This window comes from Prionailurus viverrinus, chromosome B1, assembly GCF_022837055.1.
Source record: "Prionailurus viverrinus isolate Anna chromosome B1, UM_Priviv_1.0, whole genome shotgun sequence".
Classification (NCBI taxonomy): Eukaryota; Metazoa; Chordata; class Mammalia; order Carnivora; family Felidae; genus Prionailurus; species Prionailurus viverrinus.
The window spans coordinates 199,088,911-199,110,438 of NC_062564.1; the positions used below are offsets into that span (position 1 = coordinate 199,088,911).

Sequence of the window (21,528 nt, forward strand, 5' to 3'; positions counted from 1 at the left end):
TCTTTCTCTAATTTCACTTACCATAATACCCTTCAATTCCATCCACGTCACAAATGGCAAGATTTCATTCTTTTTGATTGCCGAGTGATACTCCATTGTATGTATATATACCCCATCTTCTTTGTCCATTCATCCATCAATGGACATTTGGGCTCTTTCCATACTTTGGCTATTGTTGACAGCGCTGTTATAAACATGGGGGTGCATGTGTAAGGAGGGACTTTTCATATCATCAAGACTTACAATCCTGTTGTAGTCCAACTACTAACCAGATTCCAACATGAGCATTAGATTTTTTTTTCCCAAAGGCAGCCACGGTAGCTCCCTGTATCTACCCTTTGGGTGATGTTCTCCCACATTCATTCTGGACTTGATCTTGTGATTTACTTTGGCCAAGGGGACCATGGCAAACAGGATGCAAGCAGAGACTTGGAAAAGACTTGAGCCTGAGACTTTTCCTCTCTGTTGCACTTGGAACCCTGAGGCTACCATATCAATGAGCCTGGGCTAGCCTGCTGGATGGTGAGAAGCCACTTGGAGGAGAACTGGGGCACCTGGCTAACTTCCTGCCAACCAACGGAAACGTGAAGGTAAGGAGCCCACGTCCTCCAGCTGCATGCCAGACAACAAGTAGAGACCAGATGATCAGGTCCTGCTGTGGGTTAAATTGTGCCCCCCACAGTCAAATTCATATGTAAAATCCTATCCTCTAGTGCCTCAGAATGTGACCTGATTTGGAGACAGGGTCCTCAAAAAGTAGTCAAGTTAAAATGAGGTCATTAGGGTGGGCTCTACTCCTATGTGACTGGTATCCTTATAAGAAGGGGAAATGTGGACACAGGCATGGGAAGAACACAATGCGAAGACGAAAACCTCCATCTGCAAGCCAAAAACAGAGGCCTGGAATAGGCCTTATTTCACAGCCTCAGAAGGAACCAATCCTGTGGACTCCTGGATTCAGACTTCCGGCCTCTAGAACTGAGAAGCAGACAATACGGTTGTGTTGCTTTAACCACCGATTCGGTAGAACTTTGCTACGGCAGCCCCAGGAAACCAACACAGGCCCAGAGCAAATGAGCTGTGGGCTCATTTGAGCCCAAGTGAGCCACACAATAGTGAGCTAAATAAAATGGCTACTGTTTTAAGTCCCTGGTGCATCAAAAGCTAATTGATAAAGTGGGTAAACGTCTTGAATTTTCGTAGGCTTCAGTTCTCACAATTACAACATGGGTTTAGGTGCCTTTTCCTCCCAAGATTATCAGTAAGATTTAGTAAGATAATGCCTGCAAATTGGTCAGCACAGTTCTTGACACATAACCAACATTTAATGAGTGCCTACTTTAGTGTTACCTTGAGGGTATAAATTAGGTCAACACCAGATTTATCTACCCAAGAAAAGATAAACTTCCACCTGTGAATTTATTTTCAATGATCTTGGGATTTATTGTGGAATTCAACATCGATGCATATAAAACCAGAGGGTCAAATGGCGAGAGCCAGATTACACCAGGCATTTGCAACGACTTACTGCCCGTTTAAATGAACCAGAAGCAAGGCAGAGAGAAATTAAATATGCTGAGCGCCAAATATGTTCCCCAAATCTCGCTGCAGGTCTTTATTTGCATTATTTTGCTCGTTTCTTGGAACAACTCTAAAATGTAAATATTATTGTCCCTCAATCACAGGAATGGAAGCTAGTTGAGAAACTGAAACTTGTCCGAGATCACACAGTTAAGAAGAAGCAGCTAGGCATTTCTCATGCCAGACCCGTGTTCTCACCATAGCACCTGACAGATCTGGTCCGCATGTCTCGTGTGGCCTCAGGAAGCCACTGCAACATGAGGTCACAAGTTCATCAGTGTGCATGTGAAACAAGACTGGCAAAACCCACCTTTTATGCTCGAGTGTTGCTCAGCAATCTGTGTAGGTGTGTTCTGGTAATTATGAAGGGACTCCGTGTATCTTTAAGGACATCCTTTTGGGTTGAGAGACCTTCACATACTGCACTTTGACCAAAGAGGAAGTCCTACCCACACACAGGTCCCACCACCCTAGTCTGTGGTTGCATTTCACAGGAAACACAACCTCAAACGGACCTAGCAGGGGCTTTCTGCTGAAGGACACTGCTTAGCATTGAGAACAGTTCACCCCACTGCCTTACGGATTACCAGCTGTCAGACGTCTCTGCAATGCCGCCTCGGGAACCCCTCGCAGGAGACCAGCATCTCAGCACCGGACCTTGTGCACGGCCGCACTCTTCAGGTAAACTAAGTAGGCCAGCTCCCTCTGAATGGGCATCTCACTGGCATAAATGATCGTTAGGAAAGAGCTGAGACACCACGCCAAAAAAAAAAAAAGTTTTTATAACATTGAATGCTGGGCCTTCTATAAAGCATCGAGCGGCATAAAGAAAGCCAGCTCCCTTAACTCAGTTTCTAAAGATCTCTTCATTCTGCTGGAAGAAAGAATCAAGATACCTACCCATTAAAAATTAAAAGACTAGATGTTTTCAGTCTTCTCATCCCGGAGCTTGGACCCCCTGACTGTTTGCTCCTAAAATCCAAAGGCCGGGCTGGTTGCTGGCTTTCTTGGCTGACCTTCATTAGGACAGCCCCCTAGAAAGGCAGCTTCAATTCAAAGTAGGTCATTGAAAGTAGAAGTTAACTTAACTCCTGGAGCCCCTGTGGAGATATATATATATATATATATATATATATATATATATATATATTTAATGTTCTAAATTGAAATTGTTTCCTTTCCGGTTTGGTGTGACTTTGGAATCATGCCAACCATCCTTCTTCTCACAGGGATGAGGAGCCCAAGAATAAGAGTGAAGGTGGGTACAATCCTCACCCTCCAAAGTGCTGGGGAGGCACCTCTGCCAGGCTTTTCTTGGAAAAAATAGACAAAACATAAATGACACAGAAAAGGGAGTTAAGGGTCATCAACGTCTGTCCACTTTACAAGCTACAGTCATGGAGGAAATTTATCAACACTGATGTTTTTCTTGTGTGCCAATGTTACTTATCTGAGCATACCCTTTGTGTCTCTTGTAGCATACCCCTCGGTGCTATTGCTCCCTTGGACTCCCGGGGGGGGCCCTCAAACGACAGGGAATGGTTATTTCAAAACCTAGGAAGGCAGTGGTAGGACAGGCCAGTTGGAGGTCTGCCAGAGAAATGACAAAACTTCAGAAAGCCTCTGAGAAACTGAAGATAAAACATGCCCCCAGAGAAACAGGAAAGGCGACTGGCATTTACAGCTCTATCTCTCGACGGCCAGTCTGTGTGCATTAACTCACCTGATCCTCATACCCGACCTTGAGAGTTGGGTAGTATTTTCCCTGGTTTACAGGGGAACTCAAGGGGTCCAAGTAAATGTTCAAAGTTGTCCAGCCACTGATGTCCTAACAGAATTAAAAAGTACCCTGATTGTACCTGAGGTGACCAAGAGGAACAGTATTTCCTGGCAGCTTCCCAGAGTTCATCTTGCAGCCATTCCTGGAGCGGTGTTAGACACCGGCCCTCTGTAGGTCATATTTCTCTTTCTTCTCTCCAAGGAGCCCTCACAGATGACTCCACGAACAAGACCATTCTAAAACCAAAGATTATTCTTTTCTGTACCATCTGGCCAGCGCTGGCCTTCACATCAGGAGTTCCTATTTCTAGCGCACTTTGCCTTGAGTCAGGTGCTGTCCTGGAAAGACTGTGGGGTTTCACATCTGACTAGCTGGTCGAGATCCAAACTCTGCCACTTGGACCAGACATGTTACTTTATCTCCTCCGATCCTCGATTCCCACATCTTTACGTTGGAGCAGCATCACGTAGCACTTGCACAGACAACTACTTAGCCTCGATAATATAATATTTACGTTAAATGAAATGTGGTACATATTTAACACTTGGTGTGCACTCAATAAAGGTCGGCTCGCTCGCCATTACTTTCTTCACCCCAGATCAGTGCTGGCCTCATTCTTAAAACATGCCATGAAATTTTGAATACAGATAAATTTATGAATGTTTTATTTTAATAATCTCATTAGAGAACAGTAATATACCACAGTTTCATGGCCTGTGCAAGCAGCCTCAACTAAGTAGAGAAGGCGACTTCAGGTCATTTAAAAGATGTTGCCGCAGAGGCTCAGGAGAGTTGATGAGGGCGTACAGCACGGTGCAAGAGAAAGAGAAGGAACTTTGTAGGCAGTCAAAGCTGTGTACGAATGTGATGTGTGACTTCTGTGTCTTTGGGTAAGTGGCTTAGCTTCTCCGAGCTTCAGTTAGATGTTGTTGGCGTCTTGTAATATGAAAGTGGGTAAAATGATACACTTTGTGTGTTGCTGTGAAGATGAGAGCAGATGTACCTACAGCATCTGACACAGAGATGATATTCAGGGAATGGACAAGTGGTGGCTGGGCAGTGTCATTGCCAAGGTTACACAGTCAGTAGCAGAGCTAGATAGAAGGATCTTTTTTCTGAACACCACTACATAAAGTAGTTACGTTCATATGTCGACTATACTTCAATAATAATTTTTAAAAAGCAGTTATATGCACTAGTGCAGACAACTGCCGAGGTCCACCAAGACCTGAGTTCTGGAGAGTTCCTCCAGGCTATGTCTACCCATTCTAGCATGAGAAAGATGCAATGCTCAAAGGGGCTACATCTTTAAACAGAGATAACTATTCGAGTCTAAATTAGATTTATTTTTACAGATTGAAACAAAATCTCCAGTGATATCGTGAAGTGAATTATCAATAAGTTTGAGAAAGATCCAGTTAAATAAGTTCAATATCAGTAACTTAAGAAAGAAAAATTACCATGAGAAACAGAACAGTGGAAAAAAATTCATTATGGGAATATCCTTTCTGCGTTTTGTTTCATTTGTTACTTTTGTGGACAGAATACAGAATACATTGGGAATCATCATCATGTTTCACTCTTTTTTTTTAGTGAGTATATTTATTCTTACTTGGTATGAGATAATGGTGAGGTTCACAGCGATTCCCTACATTGTCCACTTTACACAGTGAATAAGAGGGAAAGTCAGAAATGGGACCCAGGTCTCCCTGAGTCCCAAGCTCCTGCTTTGTGCGTGATGCTTCATCAGTGCTCTGATGGATGTATTCAGGGTTATGATCATAGCATCGCTTTCCTTCAAACTAACCAATAACATGTTAGGACTCCCAGATATACCACAAGCAATAGCAAAACAGGTGTATGAGTTTGGTTATTTTATTTCATTGGTGATGCTAATCGAGAGACTCCCAAAAACCCAAGCATTAGAAAGGGAAGTCCGTGGTGCACTGCTGTTTGCTATATAAACTAAGAGGATCCAAAAGATCTGGAAATTCAATATCCATGTGTTTCAAGGCACAGCCTTCCATGGTGGTGGGTTCTCTGTTGAATTTAGTGTGAGATAAATATGAGGGGTGGCTAATAGCCCAGGCCCAACCTCTAAGAGTCCCTGTGGACCCAAATTTAGTCATCAGCTTTGCAGATTCCATCCAAGGTATCCAAAGTTGATGAGACTCAGGGTGTTGTCTCTGGCATTCTGGCCCATACCTCTGTCTTTTGTAACTCTGCTCGTGTTAAAAGTGTACTTGGGTTATAAGTTCCTTTCCAGTAGGCAAATCTATGCAGGAAACCAAATTACTGCCAGGAGGCAGCCTCCTGAAAACAAAGTCAGAACTGGGTCATCATGGCGGTTCAATTCACTGAGCTATGGATGGTCTGATGTCTTGATAGAAACCGGAAGCTAGTCTGCCCCATGTCTATCTATGGATGGATGTTCATAGGTCAGTTTCCCCTTACTCCTGGGCATGGCTGGGGATCTCCTGACCAGCTCTACTTCTCTGGATATTCCCTGTAAGAACACTTCCCTACCCCAAAATCCTACTTCTCTTCTCAAACTCTACTCACTACACCACCCCACCCACTCTTTGAGAAATAAATAGCCTGTGTTTGGATTCAGACTGTCACTTCCTAGCAGAATGATTTTAGCATTATTTAACCTCTCAGGACCTCTAGTTATCCTTTATAAAATGGAATGGCAATATCCACCTTTCGTATTTGTGGGGAGAAATGAGATGCAGTATATAAAAATTATGTATTATGCTGCATGGCAGTTACTAAATACCAAGTAAAGGATAGTGGCTATAAAATCATTTTTAGCACAATTATGTGAGTTTATTTGCTATTCAGGCAAACGTTGATTAGATTCTTTGGGCTTTTTTTTCCTGCTTTTTAAGAGTCTTGACCTGGACGTCTGGGTGGCTCAGTCAGTCGAGCATCCCACTTTGGCTCAGGTCATGGTTTCGTGGTTCATGAGTTCGAGCCACGCATTAGGTTCTGTGCTGACAGCTCAGAGCCTGGAGCCTACACTGGATTCTGCGTCTCCCTCTCCCTGACACTCCACTGCTCGTACTCTCTCTTTCTCTCTCAAGAATAAATACACATTAAAAAAAAAAAAAGAGTCTTGACCTAAAGTCCTATTTTAAGGTGATTTCTCCAGGAGGCTAATCTCATCATTTTCCTATTTATTTTAATCATTCATCTATCAGAGCCTTGGTAGTATCTTACAACTCCCCAAATGTACTGATCCTCTGAAAATATTAAGACTTAATGAAAAATGATAGAAATTCATTTAGAACACTGTCCTTGCCAATTTCAAATCCTCGGTGTCCTTGAAAATGCTCAACAGTTGCCTGTTGAACTATACTGCATAACTGCTTATAGTTGACAAAATATTTTCACTTCCACCATCCCACTTGGTCTTCAAACCTATCCTATGAGTAAAGGGCAGGCAGTGTTTATATCCCCTTTTTTGGGGGGGGGGGGTGGTGCTGGAGAAATAGACTCAAGTCACATGGCATACCGTATAGTTCAGCACACCCGGGCTTAGGGATTTGCCAGGTGAGTGATCCTGAATAAAAGAAAGGGCAAAGAAAGAGTTAATTATATGGAGGAAGCTCAATTCAGGAGTTAAGTCCTAAATGCACTTGAAGTTACAAAGAAAGCAATGACCTCATCTGAATCCATACTGTGCATTTGTTCACTAGACAGATTTGGCTCAAGAGAAGTCTTGCTGAACAAAATGACAGGATTGCTCAATATTGAAAAATCTGGGTCATTTGGATTGTTGCTGTATGAGGGAATCTAAAGTAAACAGGGTGTCCTACATAGGGTTCTGGAATTCAGCAGATGGCATTACTATTATTGTTGCTGCCGTCATTGTTGTTGTTATAGATTATATTACTCTCAGTCCAGTCTCTATTAGATTACCTGGCTTTTCATGCCCAATCTTTGGATTTAAAGATGCTCTCAAACTTCTTTGAGACCTACCTTACTGTGAAACAGCTCATCATAAAACAACCAGCATATAGCAGGTGCTTAATAAATGACTATTTCAAGAATGACAGTGCTTTCACCAGCAGTCTTTAGATGTCCATGGGGGAGGTGGGTCACCAGGCCTATCTCCACCCCAAGGCCAGCCTATAAATTGTGGCAGATGATGACAGATAGATGGACAGATAAATGGATGGATAGATAGATAGATAGATAGATAGATAGAGAGACAGACAGGGGTCTGGCAGTATTGGCCCCAATCAGTGAAATTCTGCCATGATTTATGAGAGCCAAATGAAAATGGGGTGAGGCAAACAGGCAAGCCTTTTTAAAAAATGATAAGGAAACATCTAATGAGGCTCCTGATCATCTACATTTTAGTTTTGCTACAGTCTAGTTTTATCTGAGCAGTAAAACAATTTCAATGATAAGAAAGCAAGAAGAAGGAATGATGGAGAGAAGGAGAAGAGGAATGGAGGAAAAGGAAGGAAGGGAGAACAGAAGGAAGAAAAGGGATATGATAAAACAACAGGAGTGAAAGAGAAAAAGGATAAAGGAAGAGACTATTTACTATAACATGGAAAAAAAGGGGGGAAAGAGAAAAAGCTTACCATGGAAGGAAAGTAACCCTTTCTGCAAAAGAGAAAAGAATATGGCTCTTAAAAACAAAATGCACCAGGAGGAATAAGTTCCAAAGTCTATAGATTGCATCAGATCATTAAGGGTGTTTTCAAGATCATTTAAAATAAAAAATGGATTCTCATGCACATTGCCTTGAGATACTTAAGGGAAGTTACTTGTTACCAAGACAGTTGCAAAATCTTTTTTAAAAATATGCCCATACTTAATAGCAGAAAAACTAGGAAAGCAGTTTCCCATATTCCTCCAAAAAAAATCTATACTAACAATCCATTTGACTCCAAAGGCTTCCATTTGTTGGAAATCCAATAAAATTAAATGTTATACTTAATTAAATGTAGCTGATTGCTCTGACCAGGGTACAGAAATAGAAATCCAATCAGCATACAGCTTCCTCTAAGTCTGAGCATCTCAAAGATGTCACTTTCTCATTTTTTATGTGAAAATAGAAGAAAATTGCATATAGTTGTGACCGAATTAATAAACATCTGAGTCTGAGAAATCAGATTTTCAACACATTTACTCAAAGCATGTGCAGGTGTGCCCACACACAGACACGTATGCACACACATGCACACACACACACACACACACACACACACACATTCCCTGGCCCTTTTCCCCAAATACACACCCAGTATCCCCTCCTTCCCTCCCTCGACTCCAAGTAACGTCCACCATTTTGGATCTGTTGGATATGACGGTATAGAGAATCAGATGTGTGTTGTATGACTTCTCCTGTTTTTGTGTTTTAATGAGAAAAAGAATCAAGCCTTCATTTTGACCCTCCCCTCCAGCCTTGACCCAGTCTTAGCTGCGGAGCTATGTCGTACCTTCTTGACTTTCTCTAATATTCTCCTCGTGGTTTGCTTTCAGCCATTTCCTCTAGCTCTGCTCACGTGCACGGTCATTACGCGAATGCTGTTTCTTAAACTTTTAAATAAAGAGGCTAGCATTTTTATAAGCCTTATCTTCCAGGAATAAATGAGAAATATTTAAGAGCAAAAAAAAAAACCCAAAAAACAGAAAAACAAAAGATTCCTCACTATAAAAGCATTGTTTTTCCTTCATAAAATATTAATTTTGGATCAGGTGAAATGCAGCAGAAATATTTATGATAACATGGCTTTGTGCAAGCTTGGTTTGGTAGCACCAGCGAATTCCCAGTTGAGAACAAGATTTCTCCAGGATAACAAGGAAACGTGATTTGTTGCTTTACATATTTCCAATTGTGTAAACTGCTTATGATACCATAAGGGTATTAATTATTTTTGGATTAAGATCCGCACCAAAATCCAATCCATTTATAAAACAAATCTTTTCATCCTAACACATTCACTGAGACCCCAGGCGGGTTTCCAGCTCCGAAGCAGCCATACCGGTTTTAAGGCCCAGATCTAATGTATGTTCCTTGGAAATCTTATGCACCCTCCTATCTATAGGACCTGGCTTCCTTTATTTTAGTTTTCTGAAATATTTATGTGTTTTAACACATAATTACTTAAAAAGAAAAATTCTTTTCAGGGGTGCCTGCGAGGCTCAGTATGTTAAGTGTCTTACTCTTGATTTCAACTCAGGTCATGATCTCAGGATTCATGAGATCGAGCCCCGCTTCTGGCTCCATGCTGATAGAGTAGTGACTGCTTAGGGTTCTGTCTCTGTGTGTGTGTGTGTGTGTGTGTGTGTGTGTGTGTCCATCCCCTGCTCTGTGTCTGTGTGTCTCTGTCTTTCTCAAAATAAATAAATAAACAATTTTAAAACAAACAAAAAGAATGCTTTTCAGTGCACAAAGTACTTAGTAAGATAACCAAATATAATAATTGGGACCATCCCCTCCAAAACTGTGGGGTTATTTGGTCAAAAAGGATGGTTAGGGTGGGGATTCCTCTACTCCCAGGACCCCAGCCACACTGTGCACCTCTCTTTGTCAAGGCCCTCTTTATACCTTGAGAGCAGTGGATTACGTTTTAATGGGAGGCGTCATAGGGTAGAGCAGTATTTTTCAAACTGGGCTTCCTTCTGGACCCCAAAGATCTCCAGAGTCTTAGGTATCTGTAATTCCCATGAGAACTCTATCCCTGAAATGAAAGCACAGAATTCTAAGCCAAAATTAATTAAGAGTGTATTTTGTTTCTTTTGCCTAGGCTTTGAAAGCTGGTACATAGGCAGTTATAGTGCCCAGGTTGGCATTTAGGATTAGATTTGCATTGGCATCCAATGCAGTTGATATCTCTCCTTGTTGAAGAAATAAACAGTCATCATGAAAAGAGGTGGTCTCTCCCTGTGACTCCCCAGGGTCCCAAGATCTCCTACCCGGTCCTTCCCTGACTGTGGGCCCTGCAGGCAGAGTGTGGTCTCTTCTGGAGAGCCCCCACTTGCTTCTGCCAGGATCCCCACCACCAACCTGGCTCTGGACATATTAGTGACATTTGCACTAGGTGCCCTGCTGTGACTGACTGATGGCACCAGAACATCACTTCTCTCTGATCACAGAAGCCACGCTTAGGCTTTGCTTCTGTGGCTAATGAGGAAGAGAAACTGAAATGAATGATTCCTATGAAAAGTAAGGGTACAAATACATGGCATTCTCTCCCTGGCTGGCCACGGCAGCCTCTCCATGTTGCTGAGTGAAGGCAAGAAAAGCAATCATCCATGATGCCCTTTTATCTTGGACAGTCCCTAGGCCCTGAAGCCCATCCTTCCATCATCAGGCACCAAGTAGGGGTCAGGGCTACCTGTAAGGAGCAGTAGAGGGTAAGGAAATCTTCTGCTGACCTCCGAGGGAACTGCGTGGACCCCTCTGGGCACACCTTCCCGTGCGTTCCAACACCGGCTTACGTTCCTCTGTTATTTACAGACACATATTTAATTTCACTCTGTACAGTTGCTTACAGCATCATGGAGAACACAGGCCAGGGTTATGAGGCAGGACCTTGCTCTGTGGTCTCCAATTACTAGTATCTGGACGGTGCCCGGCGCATAGCAGAACCTCAAAAAATGTTCGCAGGATACATGAACAAATTCCACCCCGAACAACAGCTGTGTGAGCCTGGATTTTGACTCACTCGTTGCTTATAAATAAGACCTGAGAGAGGAACGCTGCCTGGTGAGATTGGAAGCCTTCCCCGCTCGGATCTGTGGCATCCGTGTTTGGACTTGGTGGGTTTTCTCCACACGGTTCCCTGAAAATTAACTCAGAAACGACTCTAAGCAGATTAAGTATTCTTTCTGAGCAGTGGTGTGCCTGCATTTCCGTTTATGATGAGCCCGGGACAGCAAGGCAGATGGAAGTGTGGTACTTTGCCCGGGAACGGGAAGACACCAGTGAGCAGCACCGGGGGGCGGACAGAGAGGAGAAGGGGACAGAGCGGCTCTCACGTCCACGTCCTTCTGCCTCCCTGCCCCTTAAAATCCCTGGGGCGTTCTTAAAATATCAATACTTGGGCTCCACCCCAGAACAGCTGGATCAAACTTTCTGGAGCATTAGTATTTGTTAAAGCTCCCCAGGTACTCCTGAAGGGCAGACAGATGTGAGAACCCGCCCTTACCCCCCTGGTCATCGTGAACGGCAGGGAAGAGCTTCTCATTCCTGGAAACTAAAACCTAAGTCATACAGGACATTTAGGGGCACCTGAGTGGCTCGGTGGGTACAGCGTCCCGCTCTTGATTTCGGCTCAGGTCATGATCTCATGGCTTCGTGGGTCCTACCCATGCATTGGGCTCTGCGTTGGCAGCATGGAGCCTGCCTGGGATTCTCTCTGACCACCCCCCCACCTCTCTCTCCCTCTCTCTGTCTCTGCCCCTCCCCCACTCATGCTGTATCTGTCTCTCTCAAAATAAATAAGTAAACTTTAAAAATTTGGGACACCTGGGTGGCTCAGTCGGTTGAGCGTCCGACTTCGGCTCAGGTCATGATCCCATAGCTCGTGAGCTCAAGCCCCACATCAGACTCTGTGCTGACAGCTCAGAGCCTAGAACCTGCTTCGGATTCTGTGTCTCCCTCTCTCTCTGCCCCTCCCCCTGCTCGCACTCTGTCTCTCTCTCTCTCAAAACTAAACATTCAAAAAAAACAAAAACAAAACAAAAATAAATAAATAAATACAAGTCATACAGGACATTTAATCTTAAAGTTCAAGTTAACGGCAATCACTATCTTTCCACATCTTAGATGTCTTGTGCTCCCATGAGCCCTACCATAGCTGTTGCGTCACCCCCACTTTGTGGATAAGCAAACTGAGGCTCAGAGCAAGGAGATTATTGTCCCCACAGAAAACTAAAAAGCATCGAGGGCAGTGGTTTGCAATACCCGCTTATTGTGCGTGCAACATAGGGCATGCTACTTACTGTCTGTGAATGTCCGTTTGGTTTCGTATAAAATAAGGCTGAGAATCCAGATCATACAGGGCTACCATGGCAGGGCAGGGACACATATCAGGGCTTTCGATGTGCATTACATTCCTTCCGAAAACACGCCTGTCAGGAAGGGAAGGGCCTTGTCTTTTTTATAATATATTACCTTCCTAAAACCGATGGACATGAAATTCTTTGCATCTGACTCACCACACCTTATTCTCACCACATCCTTTATTAAGGGACCGAATCAGTTAGAACCACAGCCTTCTCCGACGGGTCTTAGACACCCTGAAGAAAGCGAAGAGCTCTTTGCTTTGTGGAGCGCCATCTAATATGTCATGCCGATGCCACTGCCTGGTTGGCTCAGACTCTGCTGTGGCTCGCTAAGACCCCAAAGTTTGCTTTTTAAATGCCAGAAAGTTTGGACTCCCTTCAGGACCGTTTAAAATTCTTTTTGTACAACAGATTATTCACATCTCTCAAAAGCTGCTTTTCTGAACCCTTATTAAGTGTTATGCTAAGTGAAAGAAGTCATACAGAGAAAGACAGATACCGTATGTTTTCACTCTCATGCGGATCCTGAGAAACTTAACAGAAGACCGTGGGGGAGGGGGAGAAAAAAAAGAGAGAGGGAGGGAGGCAAACCATAAGAGACTCTTAAAAACTGAGAACAAACTCAGGGTTGATGGGGGGTGGGGGGGATGGGCATTGAGGAGGGCACCTGTTGGGGTGAGCACTGGGTGTTGTATGGAAACCACTTTGACAATAAATTTCATATATTAAAATAAATAAATAAATAAATAAATAAATAAATGCCTTGTTCAAGGCCACACAGTGGACGGCAGGTGGAGCTGGAAAACAGCTTCCCTGGCCACCTCCCCAGACCTCTGATCCAAGGCGGTAAGCCTTGGAGGGGACTGTCCCGCACCCTGTGATTCCTTCACTGTGTCCCTGAGAGCTGGCCAACAGCCAGGCACAGAAGGAACCCCCTCATGGAAACTGTCTTCCTTTATCCCATCTCAACACTGCTAACCGACGCCTTCCAAGAAATGAAGTGACTGTGTAAGCAACACATTTTAAATGGTGGGTGGTCCCAAAGTGGGGAAGGCGGTACAAATGTGTCCCACGTGACCATAATCACGTAATTGAATTCTTCTAAATATTAATACCCAACCATCGATGCCAATATAACCCCAAATATAACACAGCTGATGTTAAAGCAACCTGCAGACTTTACTTTGTTATACAAATATACAAAGCAATGTCCATATACATATACATATACAAAGCAATGTCCATATACATATACATATACAAAGCAATGTCCATGTTTCCATAACATTTTACAGATGGACGTTTCAACTCATTTCATACTCACGACAATACAGTAAGAGAAAACTATGGGCATTAGTTAGCATTTATAAATCAGGAGACACCAAATGCTCCTGAAAAGTCACACAATTCATGACAGTGCAGGGACAGAGCAGTGTTCTTCGACATCTAGAGTAGCACTCTTCCAGTATTTGATGGGGGGTTATTTGCATTATACTGACGAAGGTTCAAGCCCTCTTCCCCACCTCCATGGAGGAGACAACTTTCAAAGAGACCGAGCACTAGATATGCCACACCACATCCAGAGAGGGCGGTCTGGGAACGAGAGCCTCGCAGCTGCCTCTCCTTTCCCTGCTGTCACTCGCAGACTAGATGCAGCTGTGAAGTCACACACAGAACGTCTGAGCAGCTGGAGCTTAGTCTGGCCCTTTGGTAACTTCCGTGCCGTTACTGGTCCCAGATCACACAGCTCCAGTCCAAAGCCCATCCGTTGTCATTCATGGTCCCCGACAACCAGAACCCAGTATCACCAACATCCAAGCTGCTGAGCCCTGTGGCACCACCAAGCCATGCCGAGCCTCTCTGGCCACCCTACGTATTCTAGCGCCTTCACCTCTCTGCACACGAGACTGAATTTTCCCAGCACACCTTTCCTAATTTTGCGCCAGGAAGTTCTAGACGTGCTCTGCAAGACTCAGCTCCCGTATTATCTCCTTTTTTAAAAAATGCTTATTTATTTTTGAGAGAGAGAGAGAGACAGCACAGGGAGGGGCAGAGAGAGAGGAAGACAGAGCATCCAGAGCAAGCTCTGTGCTGACAGCGGAGAGCCTGCGGCGGGCCTCAAACTCACAAACTGTGACATCAGGACCTGAGGTGAAACCAAGACTCAGACGCTTAACACTGAGCCACCCAGGCACCCCTCAAATATTACCTCCTTTATCAAGATTCCCCTGGGGAGCACCTGGGTGGTTCAGTCCGTTTGACTTTGGCTCAGGTCACGATCTCACGGTTCACAGGTTCAAGCTACATGTGGGGCTCTGTGCTGACAGCTCAGAGCCTGGAGCCTGCTTCAGATTCTGTGTTTCTCTCCCTCTCTGCCCCTCCCCGGCTCACGCTCTGTCTCTCTCACTCTCTGAAAAATAAATAGACAGTTTTAAAAAAATAAAAATAAATAAAGGTTCCCCTGGCCTCCAAAGCACAGAGGATTTGTTTTGTTTTGTTTTCTATGCATCTGGTTTTACAAAGCACTTTGATAACAGCCATCATGGAAAGAGGCAGAATCCATATTATACTGAGTTTTAGGAGTGCCTTGAGAACAGAGACTGTGTCTTACTGGGCACAACATTTGCACAAAGTTCTCGGTAAATGGCAGATGGATAGATGGATGGTTAAACGACGACAGACGGATGGTAGAATGATCTAGAAGTGCATAACGCTCAGTGGGGTGTGATATGGTGACGGGCCAGGAAATGGCATTTTTGAGTCCTGTGCACTTTTATGGCAGACGGATGATCGTGGGCACATAAGTTAACCTCCCTGAGCCTCATTCTTTTTAACACTGAAGTCCGTTCCCAGCCCTGCTCCACTCACAAGGATCCCCGGGAGGCTGATGGATAGAGACCACATCCACGGCTCCTCACCCTTGGCTTCCTGTTGAGTTTGGCCAATGGGAAACAGCAACATGAGACTGTGGCCAGAAGTGTGAGATGGGGATTTCTACTGCACCCCCCAAATCCCCCCTCTGGGTCCCTCGCACTGTGGGAGCCACAGTTCCCTTCCCACCAGCCCCGTGTCTGGGTCCCAGTGACCCTTGGCTCCCCTGAGCCCCCAAGCATGATAACAGCACCCTTACATCTTTCACTTTCCTTTGTGGATTCCCCACGCCGCGTCACACCTTTTGCACTGTTTATTAAACTGTTCTCAAGTAACCAATTTGAGGGTGCCATCCGTTTCTTGCTAGAACCCAACTGGTACCAGGGGGCAGTATCCTTCATACCCCCCGGAGTCTTTGTGTAGATGAAATGTAATTATTGCCGTGAAGCCCCTACCGAATACTCCCAGGGTCTCTGCTGCTAATGTATTTGGGAAATGGAGTTAATGATCTCTCCTGTGTGGGTGAATACAAGCCACAAAAAAAAAAAAAAAAAAAAAAAAAAATGGTTGTGTCCTAGGTGACGCGGTAGAGAAATGTCGCTCCCAATAAATATTTCATGGCAGAGCCACACTTGGAAAGGAAGAGCACCCCTTCCCCTGCACGTGCAGGGGCGCCCTGCACAGAGCCAGCCGAGCAGGTGCCCAGGGGAAGTACACAATTGCACGCCAGGGAAAACCAGGCTCGGGGTGTGTGTGCTCAGCTCCCCAGGGCAGACGGGATGGATCCTGACAGAAAGAGGACAGCCTGTCAGGGCAACGGCCCCTCCCCCGCCCCGCTCCAGAAATAAACCAATTATCAACCCGGATTGATTCCCTTCCCGTCATTTCCTCTGAGCCGGCACCTGTACCCCATTCTAACAAGGAGCGACAGGCGCGTGTTCGCCGGAATTAAAACACGAAGTGTCGGGCTCGGTAACGGGTTTTACTTTTTGTTTCCACAGGCTGAATTCAAGATCCCCCTTATTCGTGAGGCACCAAGAACTATGAACAGACAGTAAGTACCCGGGCGTCACTCTGAGTCCCAGTCTCCCCTCTCCCGCTGGGAACCGGAATGTAAGCCAAGGAAGGGCGTCAGCGTGCCCCCCAGAAGGGCATTGCCAGCGTCAGGGCCGAGCCCCAGAGGCGGGGGCCGAGGATGTGCATGTTGGTGCTCAGCGAAGCATATTTCCCACCGGGACAGTGTTTTTGCGGGCCGGCCGCTTGTTCTCGCCCAGCATGGGTGTGTGGCCGGGACGGGGACGGGATACCCCAGCCCCAGAATGCCAGCTGAGCACCATGAAATACCATCGGTCACTTCACACCCCGGTGTGCGAAGGCAGAACTGAAACAACAGTGGTTCCCATGCGTGCTGCCCCAGCAGAGACCCTGGAGTCCAATTCTGGGTTCGTGGAGCAACCCGGGGTGGGGCGTGATGCGGTCAGTTTAGGATATCCTAATGTGTGTCTGATTCAGCACAACATCCATCCCGTTCTTGATGTCTAGGACTATGGTTAAAACAAAACAAAACAAAAAAATGCAGACCTCCAAGTCATAAGAAATATTTATAATGAGAAACAAGCAAACAAAACTTTTAAATTGAGAGAATGTGGTGTATTCATGTTAACATCCATCTACCTACCCATTTGTTTGTTTTAGTTTGCCCGTTGGAAAGGTAGCACACTTACCCTCCCCGTCACGGTGTAAGAAAAACACGAGCTTCAGAGTCAGGCAGACCTGGTGTAAAAATCCCTTGTTTTTTGGTCCCATCATTTTATGGCTGTATGACACGCGGGGACTTACTGACCTTCCCTCCAGAGAGCAGGATCTGGCCTCGAGAAGGAGGGCTGCCTGGTTTCTGGTGGATTCCTGGTCTTAGGGGGAGCCTGGGGGACAGCCCAGGGTAACCAGGTGATGCCTGAGTGTCACAGGCGGGTGCTGGAGGCAGGGCCGGTGTCCAGAGTGACAGGAGGCCGCAGTCCCAGCATCACCGTGGTCCCAGATGCCCACAGGCATCACAGTGGGGTGATGTGACACACAGCCAGACCCAGGCCCGTGGGACGCAGGAGCTGGGGCTCCTGGCTTATGGAGCATCTCCTCCGTGTGAGATACCAGGATGCCCTTCGCCTCTGACCCTGTAGCGAGTGGGGCCAGACAGCGACAGGCACCACTGACTTCTCTGGGCGTCGGCTTCCTCCTCTAAGTGACTCATCCGAGGCGGCACAGAAAGTGGGGAAGGAGTCGGAGCTCCAAATCAAGTCTGTCTGGCTCCAAATCCAGGGCTCCGTCTGTTTGTCCCACCTCTGCAGGAAACTGAGGCAGGCAGTGAGCTGGGCAGGTGAGGCAGGAGGGGGGCAGAGAGCGGCCTGATCCAGGGTCGCGGGACAAAGGGGATGAATTCTCAGACTGCGGGTTACAACCAGGGATGAGTGTGGCAGACAGAAGCTCCATCGTCAGACCAGTAAATGCTCTGTGGCAGCGGAATGAATGGGAAGGCAGGTGCATCCGCTTCCCAACAGACTGGGTGGCTTAAAACAACCAAAAAAGTATTCTCTCCCACTTTGTGGGGCTAGAAGTCCAAAATCAAGGTGTGGGCAGGCCCCTGCTCACTTTGAAGCCGGGAGGGAGGATCCGCCCTTGCCACCACCACCCGGTCTGGGCAGCGGCCCCAGGGGCTCCCTGGCTTGGCATCACTCTGCTGTCTGCCTCCACCCCCATTCACTTTCTGCTCTGGGTCTGTGCCTTCTCTTCTTCTTCCTCAGATCTCCCTCACCTTTCTCTTATAAGGACATTTGTCCTTGGGTTTAGGGCTCCGCCCCCTCTGGTTAATCCAGGATGCTTTCATCTCAAAATCCTTAATTACTTCTACAAAGACCCTTTTCCCTCATAAGGTCACATTCACAAGTGCCCAGGATTTGGACCTGCAAATATTTTAGGGCTGCCGTTCAACCCACTACAGCAGAGCTTTATTTTTTAGGCCCACACCCCTCCTCGCAGATAATGTGGGCTTACTTTGACAATCTCAACAGAAATGTGCTCTGAGTTTCCACCTGGCTGTGCGGTCGAGAGCCCCTAGCCTGCAGCCCTGCTTCTGTTTGTCCCTGTGATCCAGCCTGTGCCAAGGGTCTCCTCCATAAAGAAGACAGGTGTTGCCCCTTCAGGAGGACTTCGGGTTGCTTTCGTCTTTAGCCAGACAGTTGGCCTCTTGGCAATTACATTTCATCAAGCTTCCAAAGGGTGGCTTTAAGAGTTCAGCATTAGAGTCGTGTCAGATATAGAGCTCTCGGAGGACAGAACCGAATCACCGTAACTCCATAAATGTTAGTTTTCTCCTCTCAGGGTGCTGAATCAGAATCTATATTTCCGCAAGACCCCCGGTTGATTTCTAGCCACGTTAAAGTTTGAGACGCACCCGATTAGAACAGCAGCCCCGGAGCCGTCTCCCTCCTGGCACGCTGGAGAGGCAGCTATAATATTCGCCAACACAGGACTCGGAGAAGGCGGTCACATATGGGACACTGTGTGAGAATAGTTTGGAAATTTATGGCCCTCCCTCTCCACACACACACACACACACACACACACACACACACACACAGGTTTTGTCCTGCGATGCCTTGGGGGAGCACTCCTTCCTCCGTGAAAATCACAAACCCACTTAATTCATGGCAGTAGATTTTACACCTGACTAAAGAATAGGATCATCGAGGAGGCTCAAGATGAGAAGCAAGTTCAGTGTCGTCCCCCAGAACAAAGAAATCAGAATCCCCGGACACGGACTTTACTTATAACCCTCATCTCAGTCCAATCTGCGGCTAAGGTTGTGAGATGCTGGTCTAAGAGGACTTACAACTCTGGAACCTGGAATCCCTTGCTATTTTATAACCCGGAATTCTAAATGGCCTTTGTAGCTACGGCTAATTCCTTGCATTGGCTGTAGGTTGGGCAGGTCATTTTAGTCTTACGCAGCACATGACAGCAAAGTGCCGCCAATGTTTTTTTCTTTTTTTTCATTCATCCAGATGTCGTAACAAACATCGTTATTATTGGTCTTTTGTTTAATTCAAATGCAACTGACTACCATAAATGTTCTGCAGAATGGCACAAATTAAAGACCAAACGTGTACATATATATCAGAGACTTGAACTTGAAAAATCAAAGACTGCTCTAAGTACATTAGCGAGGATAAACAACGCTCCACCGTGGTTGCGAGAGAAGAAAAACAGGAAAGAAAGAACAAAGATGTTCCAAGACAGTAAGGACAGATGTCCTGGTTCTAAACTGCTTCTGAAATTAGCAGGCTACCTCACATTTATTCTCCCTGCAACAAAGCTTTCAGCTTCTCTAACAATCAATCCAACTGCTTAAATCCCTACTCCTTGGAGCACGTCGGCACTGTTAGGGGAGAGTAGACAGACCCGTTTACTCCATCGGGGCTGAATAAAAGGGTCTTGGGGTTTGTTTCCAGGATCTCTTCATCATTCTAGACAGAATTGATAAGAACTTGGTCTGCAGTTCTGAGTGTTTTGAAAGAGGTGGAGGTCACTAGAGTGATGGCTTCTAGCCCCTTCCAGTAAGCAAGCACCCTGTGCTGGCCAGGCTGCTTCCGGCACTCAAGAGGGAGACGCCCTCACACATCCCAGACTGGGGACTAATGGGGGGGGGGAAAGTGTCCCTGCAGTGCCCCCACAGGCTGAAAAGTTGCTACGGCAAGCTGGCTTTGTCTGTCGTTAAAATTACTCATAGTCCTCTTGGAAATTTTAGAAAAGGTACAAAATTACAAAGAAGAAAACAAAAGTCACCACTTTTCCTGGCGTCCAAAAATACCACTATCTTGCTGCGGGTTTCTGACATCATTTTTCTGTATCTTTGTGTAATATTTTAAAATGTCAGGAAACCTACTTTCAGAGCGTCTACTGTTTTCATTCATTCCATAATAGTGTTTTGTGTTCTGAGCCCACATTAGGGTCTTCTTCAAAATCACAGTGTTTGGGGGCTAGGGCTTAAATCAGGTTCATAATCCTTTATCCACAATTCCAAAGCCAAAGGCTTCAAACTACTGAAAACTGTTTGTAACCAATTTGGCAGCAAACCTTGACCTGCAGTGAAGTGATGCATGTTCTTCATTTTTCCCACTTACTGTGAATATATCTATATGTTTCACGATAGAAATAGGAGTATCTTTAATGACTGGCCATTGCTCCAAAACATAGAGGGGAAATTACTAACATTTACTACATGTATAATATTACTTTCCTAAATTCCAAAATATTCTGAATCCCTAGCCCTAAGGAATTTGGATAAGGAATGGTGGCTGTGTATTTTATCCGGTGGTTTATTTTATCTTGACCTTGGTGTTGGACATTTCGGTTGTTACCCATAAAGTTTTATGAGGCAGTTTTATTGCCAAGATTAAACTTTATACTCTAGGAGTATTAGAGAAGGCTGTGTCACTATGGCCCCTAGCATGCAATGCTGTGTGTCCTGTCACATGTAAAACAAACTGCGACAGTCTATTATTAAACAGGGACACGGGTTCAATCAAATTATCTGACAATAACCTATTATCTCTTTTCTTGCTTCAGGAAACTTGTCTTTCATATTCATTTATTTCAGCAAGAGTTTTGGTGGTAGACAAAACAAAACAATAAAGTAGTTTGAGAGCTAGAAAGAGTCTCAGGGATATGGAATTCAGTTCTACCCGCGGCTGTAACCCCAGACTTGAGAGTCTTCTAGAATACTCTAGGATAAGGGCTCACTACCTTCTGAGACAGTGAGCTTCAAAATTGGAAGAAAGATCCTCTTGATACTGGCACCAACAAAGCCAACTTGAAGGCATGTTATTCGTTGACCCTGTACATTCTGGTAAGCAAGTAGCAACACTCCCCTGTGATATTTTTGCCACCTAAGTTCGGCGTCTGGTTGTGAGAAAGGATAAAGAGAATAAAAGTTCTGCAGACCAGGAGTGCCTATGGCCAGCACACAGTCATTTGCACAAGGATCTGTGCCATGCTGTGCCTACCTACCACGAACCCCCATGCCCCCGTCCCCACATAAGACCACCACCCTGGGTAATAGGTTTTCCCAATTCAGCAGCAGCTAGAGCCGCGCTTCTTGGACTCCAACATCCATGATCTTTGTGCCGAGTGGAACTGCTTCTCGATGATTAAAAATGTCATCATTACATATTTCTCATCAGGGACACACCCCCAAACTGGATGACTGT

At 45.4% G+C, this 21,528-nt stretch overlaps 1 protein-coding gene across 1 annotated transcript in view; it reads left to right on the forward strand.

Moving 5' to 3' along the window:
* Window positions 1-2,080: 2,080 nt before the first annotated feature.
* CLNK (cytokine dependent hematopoietic cell linker) overlaps window positions 2,081-21,528 on the forward strand; it is a 164,949-nt gene continuing 145,501 nt past the window's right edge. Inside the window, exons 1-2 of the mRNA XM_047856125.1 lie at window positions 2,081-2,262; window positions 16,267-16,319. Coding sequence (XP_047712081.1) covers window positions 16,309-16,319 — 11 coding nt within the window. The 5' untranslated portion in view covers window positions 2,081-2,262; window positions 16,267-16,308. The remainder of the gene's footprint in view (window positions 2,263-16,266; window positions 16,320-21,528) is intronic.